This window comes from Nematostella vectensis, chromosome 9, assembly GCF_932526225.1.
Source record: "Nematostella vectensis chromosome 9, jaNemVect1.1, whole genome shotgun sequence".
NCBI lineage: Eukaryota > Metazoa > Cnidaria > Anthozoa > Actiniaria > Edwardsiidae > Nematostella > Nematostella vectensis.
This window is the reverse complement of record NC_064042.1, coordinates 11,034,173-11,055,540: the sequence shown is the minus strand read 5'-3', so window position 1 is coordinate 11,055,540 and position 21,368 is coordinate 11,034,173. Positions and strand designations below refer to the sequence as shown.

Sequence of the window (21,368 nt, the reverse complement as noted above, 5' to 3'; positions counted from 1 at the left end):
ACAGGTTCGCATAGTGAGGCGGCGCTTGCTATGTTAATGCGCGCGCCCTACAAAAACCTCGGACTTGATTGGAAGTGACTTTACAGTCTTCTAGCAGCAGTGGCGCTTGGAAAGTCTCTCTCACCCTCCTGAGCCACGAAGGGTGTGATATCCACATAACACAGAACAGTTCCCATAACGCACAGTAACATAACGCGCGCTGGACAAACAAGAGGGAATTTAACTTCACGCAAACCGCTTCTTATTACACTGTTCAACACAAGGCCATTTTAATTCACGATGGAGGAGGAAGCGTCGAAGAGCAAGTCGTCGACAAGCTTCTATGACGTTAGTTATGGCGGTCCAACGACTGGCAGCTCGTCTTTTCGCAAGACGGTGCGCACTTACACTTCGAAATCAGCGTCAGGAGGATTGGGCGGTCATGATGTTTCTCTACAGCAAATCGCGGAGGCGAAAGAAGTTATTGGGGACATGGAAGCCGCGTACAGACAGTTGAAAGCTATGCTGGAGGATCAGAAAAAAGAGCATATGGCTGAGGTACGTGAAAATTTAGAGACGCGCGGATTTGACGCTTAAATGCTTAGCTCGTTTGTTTTTTTATGCGCCTTACTAGATCGTGACTTATTATTCCAAACTAGCCCGAATCTGGAATCTGACACTGAGTATTCGAGTATATTAAGGTAGCCTTCTGACCCGGGTTGGTTTGTGTGACACACCCTGAATGAAGACGATGTTGATAAAAAAAAAAATTGGATAGGGGCAGGTATTTTCAATTCTGTCGGTGTTCGAGGGGTTGTTCTCTTGCGTGGATTCTCTGGCCGTGATAGAGCACCGATTAGGGGTGTGAATTTATAAGTTGTCTTTCAATGGCTGAGTGTTATGTCTTTAACACCTCATGTTATAAAGCAGAGCCAACATACGGCTGGTGCCTTACCCTAGCAATTTGCCCCATAAAAATTCAGCCATATGTCAGGAATAAAAATCTTGTATTAATACAGCAAAATGAGGGTTTTAGGACACTAGAAAGATAAACAGAAACAAAACAAACAAAACATTTCAAACTTTATAAGGGAGTTATCAAGTACATTATGCGAAGCTGTACCAGCAAAGTAGAGCGTTGATTGGTATTCCTTCCCACGCTAGCCGGGGTTTATTTGCTGCGGGATTTTGAGCGTCAACTGAGCTCTGTTTTGTCTCGGGACGTTAGCGCTCTGTATAAATTAGACCCCAATGGCGAATTAGCTGCCCTGGGAATTTGCAAAGAGGACCTCACAGAAAACCTCAGATCATCCCGATCGGTTTAATCACACTTTATTGTCTAGTTTAGCGTCTTTTCTAGCTTCTAAACGTTCTCCTCCGTCGCATTTTCGGGCATTTATTGAATTAGATTTCTTCACTGGTGCGTATCTAATATATTGGATGGTCACACCATGTTGAAGCAAAGTACTCGTCAATGGGCCATATGGAAATCTAAGGTCTGGGTTCAAAGTAAACAGTCTTATAAAAAGCCTTGCCTATTTATCTTGCCAAGCGACCCGATTCCACTGACTTCTTAAGGCTCAGACTTTGTTTGCATGTGTGGGGCCCTTGAGGGGTTTCTCTCATATGCAAATTGAGTTTCACGGCCATTATTTGACGCGACTCTCAAAGCCCCGCTGCTATATGTAACACAGGCATCTCGCTCACGCGATTTTGTGACGAAATTCAAAGTAACTGCGCCCCTAGAAGATCTGTTTCTAAGATCCCTTCGTTTTTCGTTATAAGCCCATAAGACAACAATCCTTGAGAAATCAAGCCATCTTTTAAAGGCAATTAATTATTTTGAGGATCGTGCTTAACGCTGCGTCGGAATAGCTATGGAACAGAACAAAATGAGGTCGAAATTAGGCGGCTACGCACATTTCGAGACTCGGAGATCTTTGGCGTTGTGCTTGTCAAGAGATAAAAGGTTAAACCAATAGATGGATTTTATTCGCCATCATCAGAAATGGTTAATTTCCTAATACCTTTCTGTATTCTTTACAACAACAAATTCCGCAATACTTTAGTTATAATATTATTTATTTAATAAAGGTAATGCGCCTTTAGAAAAGTATCAGTTTAGCGGTTAGTATCATTCATCGCGAGTAAGACATTTTCTAAACCTCTGATGAGAAGATAAACCCATCTTCAGATGTACCCAAACAAAAGAATTCTTAAAAAAAAATAATTTTACCGAGATGGCGGTAACTACCAAATAACCCGAAATAGAAAAATAAGAAGATCTGGCTTGGTAATCGTAAGCTATATGAGGTATTCCAAAACAGTAGGTGGCATCGAGTTAATTTATCAATTTAATTTCGAATTTTCTAAGTAAATATCTTCATCTTTTATTCCAAGGCAATTTCTTTTTTCTCCCTAAATGATAATTTTTAACTAAGTACTTAGTGAACCTTAAGTGAAGGCGTGAATTTCTTTTTAATCCTTAAATGGTGCGGAATCCTTAATAGGATATTTACTTCATTACACTAGGGCCAAGCCATTAAGTGGGCAACTTTACATTTCCAAGCAAGGCTTGCCCGATCTTTATCAAAGCATCGTATAAACGAACCACTCGCGAGTTCAATACGTCACATTTGCATTTTTGTGGTCCGTGACAAACTCTTAAGATCTTATTCTCTTAGCTATTACGTCCCTTAATGGCCCTATCAGATGAATAAACAAATTAAAAAACGCTGAAGGAATTCATCACGACATTTGTAGAAATTATTTTTTATATCATGAACGGAATTAGATTTGAGGCTTTGGATAGTTGCGTTTTTAAATAAGTAAAACAATAATTTGAATTAAAAAAATGAGAAGCATGCCACAAGCCCATGCCAGGCCCTTATCGTGTTCATTTTAAGGCAACATTACACTTTTTTCTTTTTTTACATAACAGGTTACATTGTAACTGACATATTGTTTTGATGTGGTGGCGGAATTTTATTGCAAAAATAGCACAGTTGGGGGTAAAAAGCATGAAGAACTGAGAAAAATAGCCAGGGTACGTAATAGTAGCTTGTGAATAATTCGAATTGAAATTTGACCTGATTTAAATACACCATAATATAAACGATCACAAGCCGAGAATTGTGAAAAAATGTCAAACAAGATCATTATCGAAATAAAGTTTCACAACCATGTAAGAATGTCACAGTACGTATTTTTTTTAATTTCCTGTCCATTGATGCAATTTTACAAATATAAGATTATGCAGAAAGGTAGTAAATCAACAATTTTGAGCAATAGGGCCAGAAGCTTCCGACCAGGGCAACTAAAATCCTTCAGCCCGTCATTTTTTCGTAAGAAAATTGTCATTTGACATTTAAAAAGTAAATATTATCTACTTTCTCTATTCTAATTCTTTCAAGCAATATTTTAAGGGCTGAATAAAGCGATTCTTTCAATATTGACATTATTTATATATGAGATTCTAAATGTCGAGGAAATCTTAGGAGTCAGTAATTATCGTATTCGTTTTCGATCCTTCGCACCAATTGCTAGTTCAGGGAATGAATAAACACTTTTCTAGGAGTAAAACTTCAATAAATAGGATGCAGGATGCAGGCTGTGTTTATGAAAAGCAATTTATCGCGTCAATAAACAGATAATTGACATGGGTTTCATTAAAATATTTCCCCCAATGCATTGAACAGCAATGAAAACCATGCAGTAGCTAACGATAAAAAATATATATAGATAAAAAGTCCTTGCCGAAGATTTGCAATATCTTGATTGACCATTTTACAGTTCATTTCGTGATTCCGTAATTGATGCCCAGATAAGTCACGAAAAGACCCTCTACGGTTACGTAAAAGGGAAGTCCACGAGCCTTGCATGAGATAACGTGCCTCACAAACGCCTAGTTATGAGGAGACAGCAAGTCGATAAAAAAGTTTTCTTTTCACCCATACTCTAAACATTCCGTGATGGATTATTGCTTTTTATTGTAAACGAATAATGAATGTCAATCACTCCCTTAATGAAAAGCTACCGGATAACATCCAGCCACGAAAAGTAACTCAAGCGTGTGAATGGGATATTTTAGTCAAATAGTACCCAAAAGTCTCAAAATTCGATGTAGGGATGTTATTTTATAGGAGAAAATTAGAGATTGCGTTTTTTAAATGTAAATAATGACAAAGGGGTGCCTGATTCTTTAAAAGATTAAGTACAAATCTGATATTGCGATAATCGCCAAGCGACGCCTGCTCGTTCCTATACACTTCTTGAATGAAATATTTTTCCCTTAGGGCGTTTAATGAGAAGGAATCTTTGTTCCGGGAATAACACGTTAAATTTGATTGTCTTGCATTATTTTATTCCAAAGCAGAAGAGTGGAGATGCTTTTAGGGTGGACTGAATTTCAAAGCGATTCTAGTGGATTTAGTTCTTTACTAAAATTAAAAATCGAATTTATTACATTTACTTGCGACAGTAAAAGATCCATTGCACTACCAGAATCCAGGTTCTTAAAATTCTATTTTTAACACTGAACTATTTTACCTTTCTATCCAAGTTGCAGCTTATGGGAGTCGCATCTCACGTACCTGTAAATTAAAACAGGAAACGTTGACGGTAACTGTTCCGTTTCTTATCTTATGAAACATATACCTATTGCATACTTTCTATTAATGAATAAAATAGGCGTTTAGCTAGAGATGGACTCAAGGAAGCGTGCATCGCCCCCCATCCATCCCACCTCTCCCAGTTTTTATTTTTACATTGAAGAATAGTAAGGTTTGTGCAAAATCATCCCCTTTCCTCCTTCCGATAAAATCTGATTCACGCTTCTGTAAGACATTTTGAAGTGCACAAGATCCGGTCCAAGAAACAGTTTTGAAGTGACCATTTGGTGCGTTCTTCCTTTACAGGTGCGAAAGTTTCAGCGCGAGATCGATGATCTCCGACGCCAGAAGCGCAGTCTCGAAGATCAGCTCCGCGACTCCAAAGGCGATAACAAGCGCCTTCAGGACGAGCTCAACATGGTCAGGCGACGCCTCCTGGAAAAGGAGACCGAGAACGAGTCCCTTCTTCGCGAGCTCAACTCCAAGAACAACATCATCTCGACGCTGAAAAGCGAGAAGATGGCGCTGCAGAAGGAGATTGAGACCTTGCGTCAGGAAACTATGATCAGCGTGGAGTCTACCGCAGTGGTTGAGGCTGGACCGGAGGACGACGAGCTATACCTCGTGCGACAGGAGCTCTCCGAGTACGAGACAACGCTCAAGTCTCACATGGACGAGAAGGAAGGGCTGCAAGACGAGATCGCCGCGCTACAGGCAAAGCTTGCTCGCTTGCAGAGCGACTTCGACAAGTCACAGCGCGACCTTGACGCGTCTAAGAAAGACTGTGACCTTAAGGTGAGTCTCTCGCAATTTCAGTTTGGTCGTTTACCATTGACTGATGCGAGGTGACAATCGCCCAGGTGTGCTTAGGGTGCGCGCGTACCCCGCCTTGACCACCCAATTGTGGGTGATTTATTATTGCAGCAAATCATGGCTAAACGCCTGGCCCTCGGTGAAACGAGATTCAAAACACGTTTCGTTAGTAAGCTTCCAATGGTTTTCAATTCGCTTTGAAGATCTAGAACTTGGATGTAAACGGGTAGCAGTTACATATTTGGTAAGACCTTAGTGTGTTGGCCACTTGCTATGCAATTGGAGAGAAAGCTAGAAGTTTAAAAGAAACTCATGCTTCAATCCGCTCTCATCATTCTCAATGAAGCTTCGAGTTTTAAAAAAGACACGTTAAAATATATCCTTACCTTCAAAATAAAGCCTAATCCTAGTCATGTATTTTCTACCCAAAGGTCAAAAAGTGCGAGGCCCAACTTCAGAATTCCCAGAAACAGAGGGACGACCTAAAGAGGCAGCTGGAGCGACTGAGAGATGAGCTAAAGCGGAGCAAAGACAGCATGAACGAGGTGCGACGCGATGCACTAGAGCAGAAGAAGGCGGCAGACAGGCTAAGGGAAGAGGTCGGCAGCAAAGACAAGCAGGTGCGCAACTACGAGCGGAAGAACTCGGACCTGGAGGACCAAGTGGAGGCTCTCAAGCAAGACTACTCGCAGGCTCAGATGAAGGCGGAAGTGGAGTCGCGCCAACGTATGAACTTGGAGAAGGATCTGCGCAACTCAGAAATGAAGGTATTGTGGAGGTCTTATGGGAGAAAGCGTTACAAAGAGCCATTTTTTTCCTTGTCTCCCCTTAAATTTCAGGGTTTGGTAGGTTTGGACTTTCCAAAGTTTGGGTAATTTTATTTTGGCATCTATTAAAGAAGAACAAACATAGCGAGCCTGGGAAGTGAGTGGCTGAGCGACATACAAAAGGAATCTCAATGCATGTGTCTATAATGATGAAATCTATTTCTCATGTTATACAACGCTCCAACAGAGATCATACAAAGCTTACTAAAGAGTTCATTTGAGGTCAGTTACGGAGTTACGGATCAAACTAACTAGATAACTCTCTCATAACCAAATGCATTTTTTTATCATTTAGCTTGCTGAGCTTGAGGCTGCCATTGAGAGCTTACACCATGAAAATGACGACCTGCACCGCGATCTCTCAACAAACACGAGGAAGCTGGCTGCTGCCGAGAATATGCTGGGCAAGTCCAACAACAGGATCAAGGAACTGGAGACGGAGGTGACGAACTACAGAACCAGGATACACGTGCTGGAATCCGAGGTCGAGAAGATGAGCACGGTAAACGTCCAACTGCAGGCTACATACGAGTCTTCAGTGACCGAGGTAGACGGACTGATGTCCAAGGTCGGAGGAACACACGCAAAGATCAACGATTTGGAATCGCTGTATGAGATCACGGCTAAGGAGAGAGATGAGCTAAAAACCAGTGTAGCGCCGCTTGAGAAGAGGATATCGGATCTGAAGATTGCGTTGGAGAAAAGTGAAAATGCGCGTGACGACCTCGAGAGGGAGGTGGACGGGCTGAGGAGCAAGAACACGAACCTTGAAGCGCAGCTGGCTGCAGCGCAGAAGGCTAAGATGCAACTGAAGGCCGATCTCGACGCCGAGAAAGACCGAGTGAATCAGCTGCGAAAGGAAATCGTCGGTCTTCAGGCTCAACTCTCTGAGGCCCAACGCAACGCTGAGAAGTTCAAGAATGACAACGTGAGGAAGCAGAAGACCATAGATGACCTGAAGAACACCATTGCACAGCTTGAGGACAAGATCAACGCACTGGACAACGACGTCCGCGAAGTGAACACAAAGAACGACATCCTTGAAGATCAAGCCAAGGAGATGCATGATGACCTTCTAGAAGCGAACAAACGCGCCGCAGATGCTGAAGATGAGCTGCAGCAAACTGAAGACGAGTTAAACCGTCTTAAGAACGAGATACAGGAGAAAGAGAAGAGGATTTCCGAGCTCGAGTCTGCATTTGACGCGGCAGATAAAGAGAAGCGAGATCTGGAACAGCAGGTTCTAAGCCAGACACCCAAGATAAAGCGCTTGGAATCTGAGCTCCAGGACGCCCTCAACCGTGCCAGTGCGCTGGAAGAAGATGCCAAGAATCACAACCAGGTAGTTGATAACCTCCAAGATGAGATCACTCGGCTGAAGAACAAGCTTAGCGAAGCAGAGCGCCAGGCTGCAGCAACCCAGAGAGAGTCTGTGGAGAAGGATACAACAATTGACTCTTTGAAGAAAGAGATTGATGACTTGAACAATGAGATCGACGAGCTCAGGTCGGATTTAATGAACACGAAGTCGCTTCTGCAATCAAGCGAAGACGAGAAGAGGAAACTCATGATTCAGCTGGGAAGCAAAGATGACGAGGTGAATCGCTTGACTGTGGAGGTGGAACAGCACATTAAGAAAAACGAGGTCCTTCAGAGCGAGTGCATGGTGGTGCAAGACCAAGTTAGCAACGTACAGAGTAGCTACGAAGACTTCGCTTCAATGGCAAATGAAAAAGAAAGTCTTCTGGATATCGAGAAAGACAAGGTAGCGCAACTGGAAAAGGAGTTGGCCAACTTAAGGACCAAGTACAAGGTCATAGAGGATCGTGATGGCATGAAGCAGAAGGAGATTGATCAGCTGAAGGCAGATCTTGAAGCAGCAATGGAGAAGGCTGACGATCTTGCCAAGGAAGTACAAAGGCTTGAGGGAGAGAAGGATGATATCGCCAGGAACTTACTTGTTGCTGAGAGTAAAGCAAATGAGCTTGAAAACGACATCGTTGCCGCAAACAGTGACAAGGTCCAGGCTGAAGATGACTTGTACGCAATGCAAGGCAAGATCGGCAAACTGGAGAACCAGATCGACACGCTACGCAAGCAAAACGCGCAACTGAAGGACCAGCTCAAAGATGCAAGCAACAAACTGGTCCAGGCCAAGGAGAAGATCGCTACCCTTGAGGTTAAACTTTCGCAGCAGGAAAAAGCAAACCAAGCGCTGAACAGCGTCGTGGCCAAAAAAGATAAGGTCATTGCTGATATCAATGAGAAAATCAAAAAGTATCAGAAGGCTGCAGACGAAGCCAAGCGCGATCTTGTCGCGGCGAATGTTGCGGCCGATGCGGCCCGCGAGGAAAAGAGAGACATGGAGCGCAAATTTAACTCTCTAAAAGATCGTATTGACGCGCTGGAGAAAGAGATCAAGGAACTGAAGGCGCAGAGGAACAATCTGGAAACTGAGCTCAGCAACAAGTCTCATAAGCTAGCTATCACTGAGGGCCAACTCGCTAATGCAAGGAAGGATCGCGATAACCTAAAGGCGGAGATTGATAATCTGAACATAACGATCAGGAAAATGAAAGAAGACCTCTTGGCAGCTCAGAGCAGTCTGAAACAGAAAGAACGTGAAGTCGAGACAAAGGACAAGGAGCTCAAGGACAAGGACGCCATCATTGAGCGTCTGAGAAGTGCAAAGGCGGTTACTGATGAAGAGCTACTGAACCTTAAACGCGAGCTCATGAACACCAAGAACGCACTCGAGGCAGCGCAGAACAAGATCCGTTCGCTGGAAGAGAACCTCAAGAACAGCCAAACTAACGTGAACAAGCTCGAGGTCACTATCAGTAACATCGGAAAGGAGCAGCAGGAGCGAGAGCGCGCCAGTGCCACCCACGACACGCGCTACTATGAGATCGAGACTCTCTACAAGGCGAGCCAGGACAAAGAGAATAGGATGAAACAAGAATTACAATCCTATAAGAACCGCTACGAGAAGCTCGAGTCCGACTACCGCAAACTACAGCAAGAGAACGTGGACCTGCGTGCCAAGGTGAACGCCTTGAACAAGAGAATCCGTGACCTCGAGGCTGCCAAGGACCGCGCCGAGAAGGAAAAGCAAGCAATCAAGGAAGAACTTGTGCAGGCCAACAACGACTTGGCTGATCTAGAGATAGAGCATGACACCGTGCAGAAGGATTACGACTCGCTCAAGAAACAACTGGCTGACGCGAATGAAAGGCTCGCCAAGGCGAGAGAGGAGAACATGAACTTGCAGCAGCAGATTGTTGAGCTCAAGATGAGGCTTGAGAGCGAAGAGCGCGAATCGGCAGAGAAGGATAACTTGATTGACAACCTCCAAGCCAGCAAGGAGTACATCGAGGGACAACTCGAGAGCCTGAAAGCCCAAATGTCTAAAATCAAGGACGAGAATGAAAATCTCAAAGAGAGTGACGCCCGGCGCCAGCAGGAGATCCTTGACTTAGAGAATAGGATCAACGAGCTAGAAAATATGCTCGCGAGGATTTCAGCTGAGAGGGACAGAGCACTAGAAGACTTGAGAACAAGTACGGCCAAGATCTCAACCCTGGAACAACAGATTCGTGACTTTACCAAAGATCGCAACAGCCTCGATGAGAAGATCGAAGAGCTGAGGCGCCAAGTCAATACCTTGCGCGATGAGAAGAATATCGTAGAGAGGGACCTGAACGAACTGAAGAGCAAGATTGACTATTACAACCAAGAGATTGAGAGCAGGGATAAGACAATTGAGGACTTGAAACTGAAGAGAGATGAGCTTGAGCGACAGATGGATGCGCTAAAGAAGGACATGAGGCGCGTTGAGGCGGACTACGAGACCGCGATACAGAAGATTGAGAACATGGAAAAGGCTAACAGATCAGTGAATGAGAAAATTTTGATCATCGAGAAGTCTAACGACCGTGACCGCGAGAATGCCAAACGCATGGAAGAGGAGAACATCAACCTCAAACGCAGAGTAGCTGAGATGGATATCAACAACAGGATCAACAGCGAGAAAGAAAACGAGTTGCAAAGCAAGCTGAGCCAGGCCCATGAGCAGATTATCAACCTTGAGAATCGACCTCAGCTTGAGTCCGCGATTTCTATGGTTTCTGAAAGCATGGTAGAATCCTCAGGCGATGACATGGAGACACAGATTCTAAGACAAGACTTGGAAACTCTCCAAAGCAAGTACGATAAACTGGAGCGTCAAAACAAGCTTCTCCAAGACCAAAACAGCCAACTGCAGCAACAGCTGAACGAGAGGGACAGAAAGTTGCGAGACAACGAGGACGAAATCATGGAGCTGCAGAAGGTGATTGAGGAGCTGAAGGTACGCGCTGCTAAGGCAGGCGATCAAACAGATGCACCAGGAATCATCAACTCGCTTCGAGCGCAGAAGGATGCCTTGGAGCGTGACAACAACATGCTGAAGCAGGAGATCAAGTCCATCAGGACTACACTCACCGAGGTGCAGACGAAGAAGGGAGAGCTCGAAGCAGATGTCTATAACCTGAAAAGGAAGCTTGGAGAGAGCGAGCTTAAGTTGCAGATGTCCCTCACTGAGAATGACAATCTCAATGCCGAGCTCATCAACGCACAGAAGCGAATTGCAAGTTTGGAAGAAGATCTGCATCGTGCACAGCAAGAGAACGCTAATTTGCGCGGGCAACTTGATGAACTGCGCCACCAGATGGCAAGAGCCAAGGAGGATCTCTTCACCGCTCAGCGCCAGGTCAGCGATTATGCAGCGCAGGCCGACAACGCCAAACGTGAGGTGGTGGACCGAGAGAACCAGATCCAGTGGCACAAGAACAACGAGAAGCAGCTTGAGGACGAAATAAGTGTCCTGAAGCAGAAGATTTCCAATCTCAGAGAGTCTAATGAAAACTACGCTGACCAAGTCGCCAAGCTTAACAGCCAGATCCAGGAACGTGAATCAAGAATCGCCGACTTAGAGCACTTCATGAACCTTCTGCGCGATGAAAACGAGAAGCTTCGCAAAGACGTTGCTGCGGCGAACGCCAAGGCGACTGACTTTAAAAACAAGTACTTGAATGCGCTGAAGGACGTGGAGCGTCTCCAAGCCGAACTCACTGCAAAGAACCAGAAGATCTTCTACTTGGAGGGTCGTATCAAGGCTCTAGAGGCAGACAAGAACAGACTCAAGCAGGAAATCGCCACCATGAAGAAGACAATCTCCGAACTACGCGTGCAGATTGAGTTACAGCGCCAGGAGAAGGACAGAATGCAGAGCGACATGATCATTGTGCAGCAAAATGTCAGCGAGGTGCACTCAGCGCCGCCAGAATCCATGCCCATGCGCGACGACGATAAAGTGAATTCTAAGAAGTATCGTGACTTGGAATCTGCCTACAAGAAGGCCGTTCGCGACAAGGACAACATGGACAGTGACATCGCTGGGCTGAGAGCAAAGCTGAACAAAGTGGAGAGTGATCTGGCAAACAGTAACCGCGACAAAAACGTGCTTGAAGGACAGGGAGCTTGGAAGGACAAGAGGATCAAGGAGCTGCAAGATGCACTCAATAACCTGCAAGGACAGGACAAGGTAAGTAAAGCTGCCCACAAATCAAACACTGCCACCTTAAATCCGCATTAGGGGCCATAAGCAACGACGACGACAGAAAACAATGGCATTTGATTCAGAATTCAATAGTAGCACGTGAAAATGCGTTATGTCTGATACATTTCAGCCGATTCCATAAAACCACGACGTGAAAACTCCAACTTTCACGGTCAATTGAGGACGCGGACGTTTGCCGTGTAAACTTCTCTAACCACGTTCGCCACTGTAGAAATAATGTCCTTAGTTTATTTCTAACTATTTTTACTATAATGTTTTGCTCATTCCATTGCAATTAACCAGTTTACTTCCGGAGGTCCGACGGAAACCTCAACCGTTAAAAGACAAAATAATCTATTAGAATCCGAGATATTTAACAGGCCATTCGCTCTAAATTATCAATCACATCCTCAAAGAAACTTCCAATAGACACACTGCTTTCAATATTTTGAAATATTTTTCGCGTTTTCTGTAAAAATCATCGGAGATCATGCGGCTTTAAAGAAGGCAAGGCTTGAAGTTAACCCAAGAAAAAAATTGAGAGAAAAACATCTGATTATTTTAGGGGGTTATTTTAAGTAAATACAGTGTCTCTATCAACTATTGAGAGCTAGAAGTGAATTACAGCCAATTATATTGCAGATGTCTTTATTCAGGCAGGCAATTATATTCCACAGATACTTACACTGCAACAAAATATAGTACTTTGGAATGATATTAGTACTTTGGAATGAATCATACAAGACGAGCCCTCATAAATAATTATTGTTCTTCAGGTTGATGCCAATGACGCCTTGGGCTGGAAGAAAAAGATGACCGAGCTCGGACAGGAGGTGCAGAATCTCAAGAACAAGGTCACTAGACTGGAAGCCTACAATGAGACGTATGAGAACAAAGTGAAGGACCTGTCTGATGAGCTGGTGGACGCCCGGCACAAGATCGCAACGCTCGAGTCTCAGACAGAGGAGGCACAGCAGAAGATCGAGGCACAACAGAAAGAGGTAAGATTATAGGATGGAAGTAAGGAAAGACCATGAGACGTGACGTGGTAAAGCTACAAAAAGCTACAAAAGGAGTCGAATACAATAGATGTGTAAGATAACAAAAATGAAAGGAGATTAGCACGATAATAGCTTATGGGTAGCAACAAGGCAGAGAGGGGCTTAAGCGAAGAGAGACCGTGTTAGAGAATATTAGAGGGAGAGGGAAAATCTGATGGTGAGAGAGACAGAGAAAAGAAAAGGTGGTCAAGAAACAGCGAGTGATCAGTAATGCAAAAAGGTCCTGGGTTATAGGTGAAAATTCAGAACACGACTTGATAGGTGAAGGACGAAGTACAGCATGAATTGCAAACAAAACTGGAGTTGTTAACTAAAGAACCAGGGAATCAGGTTAACTTGTCAAGCTCTTTTAACGACAAGTTCTCGTTTTAGCTCCTAGACGCCTACAAGAAAATTGCCGACCTCGAAGCAGCCCTCCAGAGCGCCAACAATAACAAGAGTGAGCTTCAGCGAGATATCAAGAACCTGCAGAACAGGATTAACTCCCTTGAGGAAGAGCTCCAGCTTGAAGCCAAACAGCAGGCACAGCTCCGCGGCATCCTGGATCAAGCTAAGAACAGAAACGAGAAGCTGAAGCAGGAGATTGCTAATCTACAGAAGAAGCTAAGAGAACTGCAGCAGCAGTTTGACGCCAGGCAAGCTGAGTTCGCCGAGCGTGGATACACAGTGCAACGCCTGGAAGATGAGGTAGGTGTACAACTAAAAGATCCTAACTCTGGTTTGCGTGACAATTATTTTTTGGTTTAAATTTGAATAATAAAATCACGTATCTTAATAATTTTCGTATTTCAGCAGTAAAATGGAGCCGTTTCATGAGAGGGATAATTAAATCTCAAAAAAGCATCAGAAAAATGAAAAAATACTTTTCGTATGGGCAATCTTATAATTTAATTTTTGCAACATAACTCGTAAAAGTACCAAAACATATTACAGCCTATCAGCAATATGCACATCCACAATTCAAAAAGAAAACAAAACACTAACGTATCATAAACGTTATTACTCTCCAGTTAAACAACCTTCAGGCAGACAACGACAAGCTAAGACGAGACCTCGCAGCCCTGAGGAACGAGATGGACAACATGAACGCAGAGAAACGCGATCACATGTCCGAACTCGCGAGAGCCCAGCCACAGATTGCCGACCTTGAGAACAAGCTTCAAGACGCTAGAGAACAGAACTCCAGGCTCAAGATCGAGATCGACGATCTCAGGAACAAGCTGTCTAGCGCCAAGAGCCGCTACGAGAGAGTCGAGACCGAGACAACCATTGTCCGAGACGCGGGTGGCCAGCTTGAGTCCGGAGTGGACATGTTCCCGGACATGCAGGAGGATGTTGATGCGCTCAAGGCTGAGAAAAATCGTCTGAATGATGACATCTCGTCCTGGCAGAACAAGTACAACACGTTACAGAAGAACTATGATAATTTGGACTTGGAGAAACACAAGCTCGAGGATAAGATCGCAAGCATGCAAAAGACTATTGATCATTTGGAGAACGCCAATCAGGTATGCAATCTGTTCAAATATGCCGTGTCTTTGAAGGTGTTTTCCAGAAGAAAACAGCTTTACACTCTATGGTACTACGGGCGCAATCGGGTAAAAGAACATACTCATTTTTTTTCAGCCAAGACTTCACCTTGTATTAGAAAAAATTAAAAGGATAGTAATTAAACGCGGTTAGCTGACATTTACTCATGGCAGCATTGCTTTATCTTACAGGGCTTGACCACAGACAAGGGCAAGTTGTACCACGACTTTGAGAATGCTAAGAGAAAGAACCACGATCTCCAGGCCGAGCTCGAAGCCGCCCGCCAGTCCAAGGACAATCTTCAGGAAGACTTTGACAATCTCCAAAAACGCCTGGCTCAGCTGGAAGCCGAGCAAGAGATATACTCCAAGACCCGCATGGACTACGAGGACTCTGCTTCATACTCCGCCCTTACTGCTGCTTATAAGAGGAGCCAGGAACGTGAGAACGAGGTAAGGATTACAAAACAATGAAACAACTAAGATACTAGATACTAGAGAAAGTCAGAAACTTAGATTGCTTGAGGAAGGAGCATCCCTTTGAAAACGTTAAGCCAACATTACTGACTGACACAAAGACTATGCAGTACACTTTGTACTCGATAAAGTAAAAATAAAACACCCAAAGTGCTTCGATACTTATACCTACTTTGGTTGACGCCGTAAGCTATATAGTTTCGATTGTATAGTATAACAGGAACATTAAGAACTCTAAAACCATTCTTATTTTTCATTTAAGCTGCAACAAGAGCTGCTGGGTGCACATAAGATGATCTCTCACATGGACTATGAGCTGCGCACAGTGCGCGAGAAATACGAGACCTTGATAATCACCTACAAGACCGTCGAGGTAAGGATAGTCACACTAAGAGAGGAGGTCGTCAGCTACCAGAAGAGGATTTCCGAGCTGGAGGAGAAGTACGAGCACGCGCGCGAGCTAAATGTGGAGCTTGAGGACGAACTGACTGTCGTGCAGCACCGTATAACCGAGATCGAAAATGACAACAAGTCTTGCCAACACGAGAAGGCGTCCATGGCGGTGGAGATCACCAAGCTTAGGAACCAGTAAGTTGAACATACTTGAACATACCTGTCTTCGCTTGTGCATTTACCCGACTTTTCACTAGCGAAGGAAGCAGAGACGGAAAGGAACCGGAGCTTATACGAGTGTGTAAATGAACGTTAGACAATGGAGAAAAAACATCTTTCGTTACTTTACTTTTCGCTTATATCTCCTTTATGTTGATTAACACATGCACGGTAAGCATCAAATTCCATAAGCGTTTCCAATTCCTTTGATAGTGTAGATAAGACTTAAGGGTTTGTTGTCGGCTATACCCGAATACCCGAGTAAGGATAGGCGTGAAACGGAGAAAATACCTTAGTTCGCTTGTCAAAGGGGACTTGTTGCTTCTTTTCATTGAAAATTTATATTTTTTGTCCCTCTTTGGCCTTTCGGTTGCAGCCATTTCAGAGTTAATTTTGTTAAATTGAGTAAATTTTTCTTGGATTTGCCTCCCAAAAAGACACGGCTTCTTTTCTTATAACAAATCCCTTATTGAGTGCCTGGGCTCGTTAAAATACCATCGAGCTCTGTTTGAGAATAATTCAGGAAATATCTTACGCTTTGCGCCAAGTTAAGGACATTTAAAGGTCTATGAGATCTTACTCATCAATTTTCACTCAATAACTCCCTGCGGGATTAATATTGGTGGATGGGGTGCACAGGTGCTCTGGGTGTGGCCCTTTGGTGGGCACGTTGACCACATGATGTATATGAATGAAATTGTGTACTTAAAAAAAACATGCGAGTGTAAAACAGCCACCATAAATACATGTGTGAAGGACAGAGCAAAAAATGGCAAGTTTTCCCAAAATAAGGTCTGGCTAAGTTAGGTAAGCTTGAATTTTTGCATAGAGGTTCCTTATGTTATGTAAACCAACATATCAAAAAGTATTTTTTTATAATGGATTCGTCTTCGAGATATGAGGCTTGAAAGGCAATTTTCAAATGTTCAAATTATGAATTCTCCTGGTCAAAGGAACTCCTTGTTTGCGGAATCTTGAGCTTATATATTGAGAATTGGAAAATTTCATGCCATTTTTTTCCTCTGTCCTTGTGAAGGTATACCAAATAATATATTAGGCATCAAGACAGGCTGTGCAACAGGTTACCTATGTTAACCTTCAAATTCTTGTGACCACATTCTACTTTGTTGAGTTAAAGAAAAAGTTATCCTTACCAGGAATGTTCGATTTGAGAAGCAGCGTGAAGACTGTGAGCGGGAGAAGGAACATCTTCGCCAGCAGGTGTCCCTGATGAGAAGCAAAGGCAACACACAATCTGAAGAACTGATCCAGCAGATGAGAGAGCTGCAGAACCAGAGCGAGAAATACCGCTTCCAGGTAGGCCATGACTCTGCAACACAACAACAGGACTCAGCAACACAACAACATGACTCTGCAACACATGACTCTGCAACACAACAACATGACTTTGCAACACAACAACATGACTCGGCAACACAGACTCTGTAACACAACATGACTCTGTAACACAACATGACTCTGCAACACATAATGACTGCAACACAACATGACTCGACAACACAACAACATCGACTACTGAGGTTTCAATGTCATGCCAACTCTTGCCTAGTATTTTCAACAATTAAATCGTCTTCTGAGTTCTTTTAATTGTAACTGTACTAGACATGGTCATCAAACAGGTTTTTTTTTTTTAGAGATATAATTTTAAAAAGGTGGCATTGATTTCTCAGGCAACGTAAGAGTAAAAAGGTTTAATGTTTGAATGTCTATTATCGTAGGTGGATGACCTGACAAGGCAACTGTCACGTAAGGATATTACCATGAGTCCTCAATCACAGTCACGTACTGAGGTTTCATATGTGAGGGGTTCCCCTGGAAAGGGCATCACAACCACCACCAAAACCACTAGCTACAGGTCAGTATTACATAACAGCCTAAAAAGTCTTAGAAGAGTATAACTACAAAAAGTTGTACAGTAGTTAAAACAGATATATATATATTAGCTTGGTAGTCTACAGCACACCATATGAGACCTGAAATGTTTTTACAGAGATTACTGTTTTGCTTTCCCAAGAACTGCATTCTCCCTTCACGGACTCATTATTACTTATCTAAGGGTTTCTCTGTATCTCTTTTAAACAGCACCTCTTCTAGCAAACCTGGTGATGTGTCCACAACCATCAAAACAGACAAAGAGAAGAGTGGTTACAGTGAAGACACCAAGGAGCAGATAGAAGACTTTTTCCAAGATGAGGGAATATCTGCCGAGTCCACAAGAGCAGTGGAATCATCCCCACCAATTGAATTCAGTGATGAAGATGAATCATCTGAAGAGGAGGAGATCACTACAAAGAAGGTTGTTGTGAAAACATCCAGAGGCTACAAGGCCAGCAGTTAAGCAGGAATTCGGATTGGTCAGGGCTCAGAGGGAAAAGGGTACAATATAGATAGTTTTTCAATCAAGAACCAAACCCTATGTCAAATTGGAAATTAACATGGCACAATTCAAGATGAATACATGGAAAATGCTTGATTGTATTGAGTGTCTATGTGTCATGAGTTTTTGTGTTTGCCATTGTAATTCCCAATTTTACAGGGTTTTGAAGCTCTTGTATTCCCTATACTGAATGAGTTTTAACCTTTTAAACAGGATATTATTTTGAATTGTGGTAGAAAAGTATGCTAATTCGTTTAATTCTATTGACTATAATCTTTTTTTACTAATTGATGGAATATTTTTTTCATGTTTTACCATCATTTTCTCCATAACTCACAATTTTACCTTTGTTGCTATTTAACAAATTTTTTGCCAAACGTTTCACAGTCCTGTTGAATTCATCTCTTATAATTCTACAGTCTGTAACATTTTCATACCTCAATGTAACAATACATATACCCATCATCTCAATCATGTATAAAGGGTCTTTAAACATAAGTTGGCAACAACAGCATTTGAATCTCTTTAGTTACAATAAGTGACTTGCACTAACTAATCACCTGAACTTTCAAGTGGAAAATATAAGCTAAAATAAACACAGAAATAACTGTGCCCATCATGCAAGAGAACCTAAACATCTATGAATGAAAATAAGCCTTTTCTGACAAAGAACCATCTGGCTGTTTTATAAGCGCTGAATAAGTGATATTGTTTTTGACCCTGAGCGTGTGCAAGTTTGCCACCCAAAAAGTCAGCTGATCTGTTAGTGCAAGTCGCCTTTTCAATTGAATAGACCCAATTTTACCATAAGCCAATTGGCACAAAACGAAACAATAAACCTTAACTAGGTTAGCCCATTGGACTAGGTAGGCAATAGGTAGTTTTCAAATCACAAAAAAATGGAATGCAATTAGCACTAGTTACGTTTTAGTTAGTGATTATCCATATAATTGTCTAGTAATTATCTAATTTTCAAATAAATTAGGCAAAACTGCAAGAATAAACAAAATGTGATGCACAATGAAATGCTCAGAGGACAAATCTTAAAAATAGGTTTATTTTTTGTTACTTTGATAGTTGATGATGAATTAAATGTCATAGAATATTCTATGTGTTCAATGTTAAAATGCTTCAAGGTTATGGTTATATGTAAAAGAGATGTTCTTAGCGCATTCATACAGTCCCATTTTTCTATCATTACCAAAAAATGAACTCTCTTCCAATCTCTCCAATGCATTAAGTCGCAATTAGGTCTACGAGAGCCTTAGTGCTGCAGTTGACAAGGCATCACTCTGTAGTGTCTTGGCCTCTCACTAATGGGTCCTGACGCCCATTTCTCGAAACTCCCGAGAATTTTCGGGCCCGAAAACTTTATTTTGCATTTTTGCTAAAACTATCGCATGTTTTCCTTTTGCACAACCGCTTTCATGTTTTAGAACAGTTTGAACTTCCTTTGGTTCGTATTCCAAATGATTGCGCTCAATAGGGCTATTTTTGAAGTTTTGCTGAAGCCAAAAAGTTACCCAAAAAAATCTCGGGTGACTGCGAGGTCCCGAGAACTTTCTTAATATTTAAGCCATGTGAATTTCGGGCCCGAGAAGTTCGGGAAAAGTCAAAATCTATAAATCTCTAAATAGAATCATCTTTCACATGAATCTTTGTGGTAAAATACGATGTTTGACGATTTTTCGACACATTTAGATATCATAAATTTTACAGGATTAGCCAGCTTTTCAAATTTAAGAAATAAATCGTTTTCGGGCCCGAGAATTCCCGGGTGTTTCGAGAAACGAGCCCTTGGGTTAGATTCCCAGTCCCGACTTGAGTTGAGTTAGTTGATCTTGCCTTTGTTCTGAAGGGTTTATTCCGGGTTTTCCAATTTTTCTCCCTCCAAAAAACCAACAGTTTTCATCTTAGCTGTAATCCATTGTCAGACATGAGTTGCCTGAGGCGCCTTCCTAAGCCTAAAACTCGACCACATCTGAATCTGCACTCTCGTAATTCAGCATCTTGTCTCAATGAAAGTGATTAGCTACTCCATTTTATTATTATGGATTTATTTCATTATAACCCCTTCCTCCTATCATACCCAAAATATCATCTATCCCTAAAATCTTCTCAATGGATTTAGAGCCAGCCCCCTTTCTCATAGTCGTTACAAAAGTACCATCTATCTCACATACTCTTCAATTATTGAGTCTGGGATGAGACAATGGGTTTAAGTTTCAGTGGTGAAATGAGTTTTAGAACTACAATACAAACTTGATATTGTCTTTCAACAGTTTTAAAGCCCAGAAGAAGCCAATAGCTTGTTAATTAGACAGTAACACATACCCTCAGAGTGATTTTGCCTTGACAATTAACTGCTAAATGTGGCCATGGACTTGATGATGCATTATAATCAGCTCTTAAGAACAAAAAATTACAAAAGCTGCATATTGTTGGGCCAGAAAAAAACTACCAGGGGAGGGGCTATGGTGACTCAAAAATGTCTTGTCTTATCCTGACTAAAGGACATAAATTTGCCCACAGGCAAATCCCCATGGGAAAAAAAACTCTTTATAACAACCTTATAACACTTTATAACAACTGGTTATGTAATATTGGGTTGCAGTCTTTCTTTATTTCATTTGATGGGATTGCTCAAATCCCCAGTTTATGAAGCCTGATTTGAGTTGTGTTACTACCATGGAGCATTCTATCCCATAAAATGAAATGAAGAAAGACTGATATGACAATATCCCCACATTTTCCTCTATAGAGCTACTGAAAGTAGCCTTGGGTGGCCTGTGATATACTAGGCCATAAAAGATGGAAGAGGGGGGGGGGGGGGGTTCTAATATAAAAGACCTTAAGAAAGGCATCCTGAAAAAACCTTCCCTCTTTATGAAAATGAAAGTAACTAATGGGATAAAATTGGTAACAGAGGACAGATGAGTTTTGTATGGGAATAGAATACCAAAGGGCAACTTTAAATGTTTTAGGGCAGTGTTTACTAGATGCTATTTAAGAAACCTTTATGAAATCTCGGGCCTAGAATAAATTACCCTTAATAAAACCCTGTATTGCTGAAAATTATATATTTGCAATCACATTCACAAGGATACAGTAACAGAGATCGATAAATAAAAACCAGAAGAAGGGATATGTGATGGTTGAATAAGCTGGAAACTTTTGCTACATTGAGGTGTCCAGCCATATCTATTCTAAAACAATCGTTTCCATTTTCCACGGATGAATTCTTATTAGAGTATCCCCATACCTCATACTTTAGCCAAAAAGAGAGAAAATTTGGTCGAAAATTTCACAACCAGCCGAGCTTCAACTTAAGGGTGTACTGACATTAGTGTTGCTCAGTAACGACGTCGCTACGCTGGTGGCGTTGAGCGCGCGCATATACATAACACAGAATTCATCATTCACAAGCGTTCCTGAAGTAAAAGAAACAAAAAATATGCGTTTC

At 42.3% G+C, this 21,368-nt stretch overlaps 1 protein-coding gene across 1 annotated transcript; it reads left to right on the top strand.

Annotated features, from left to right (window-relative positions):
* Positions 1-51: 51 nt before the first annotated feature.
* Positions 52-19,013, top strand: LOC116614942 (major antigen). The gene is made up of 12 exons (XM_032376562.2): positions 52-537; positions 4,896-5,384; positions 5,834-6,169; positions 6,525-11,813; positions 12,605-12,829; positions 13,262-13,576; positions 13,900-14,397; positions 14,611-14,871; positions 15,158-15,483; positions 16,665-16,824; positions 17,247-17,383; positions 17,611-19,013. Exons 1-12 carry the CDS (start codon positions 280-282, stop codon positions 17,864-17,866), a joined length of 8,550 nt encoding a protein of 2,849 aa, XP_032232453.2. The 5' UTR covers positions 52-279; the 3' UTR covers positions 17,867-19,013.
* Positions 19,014-21,368: the final 2,355 nt, after the last annotated feature.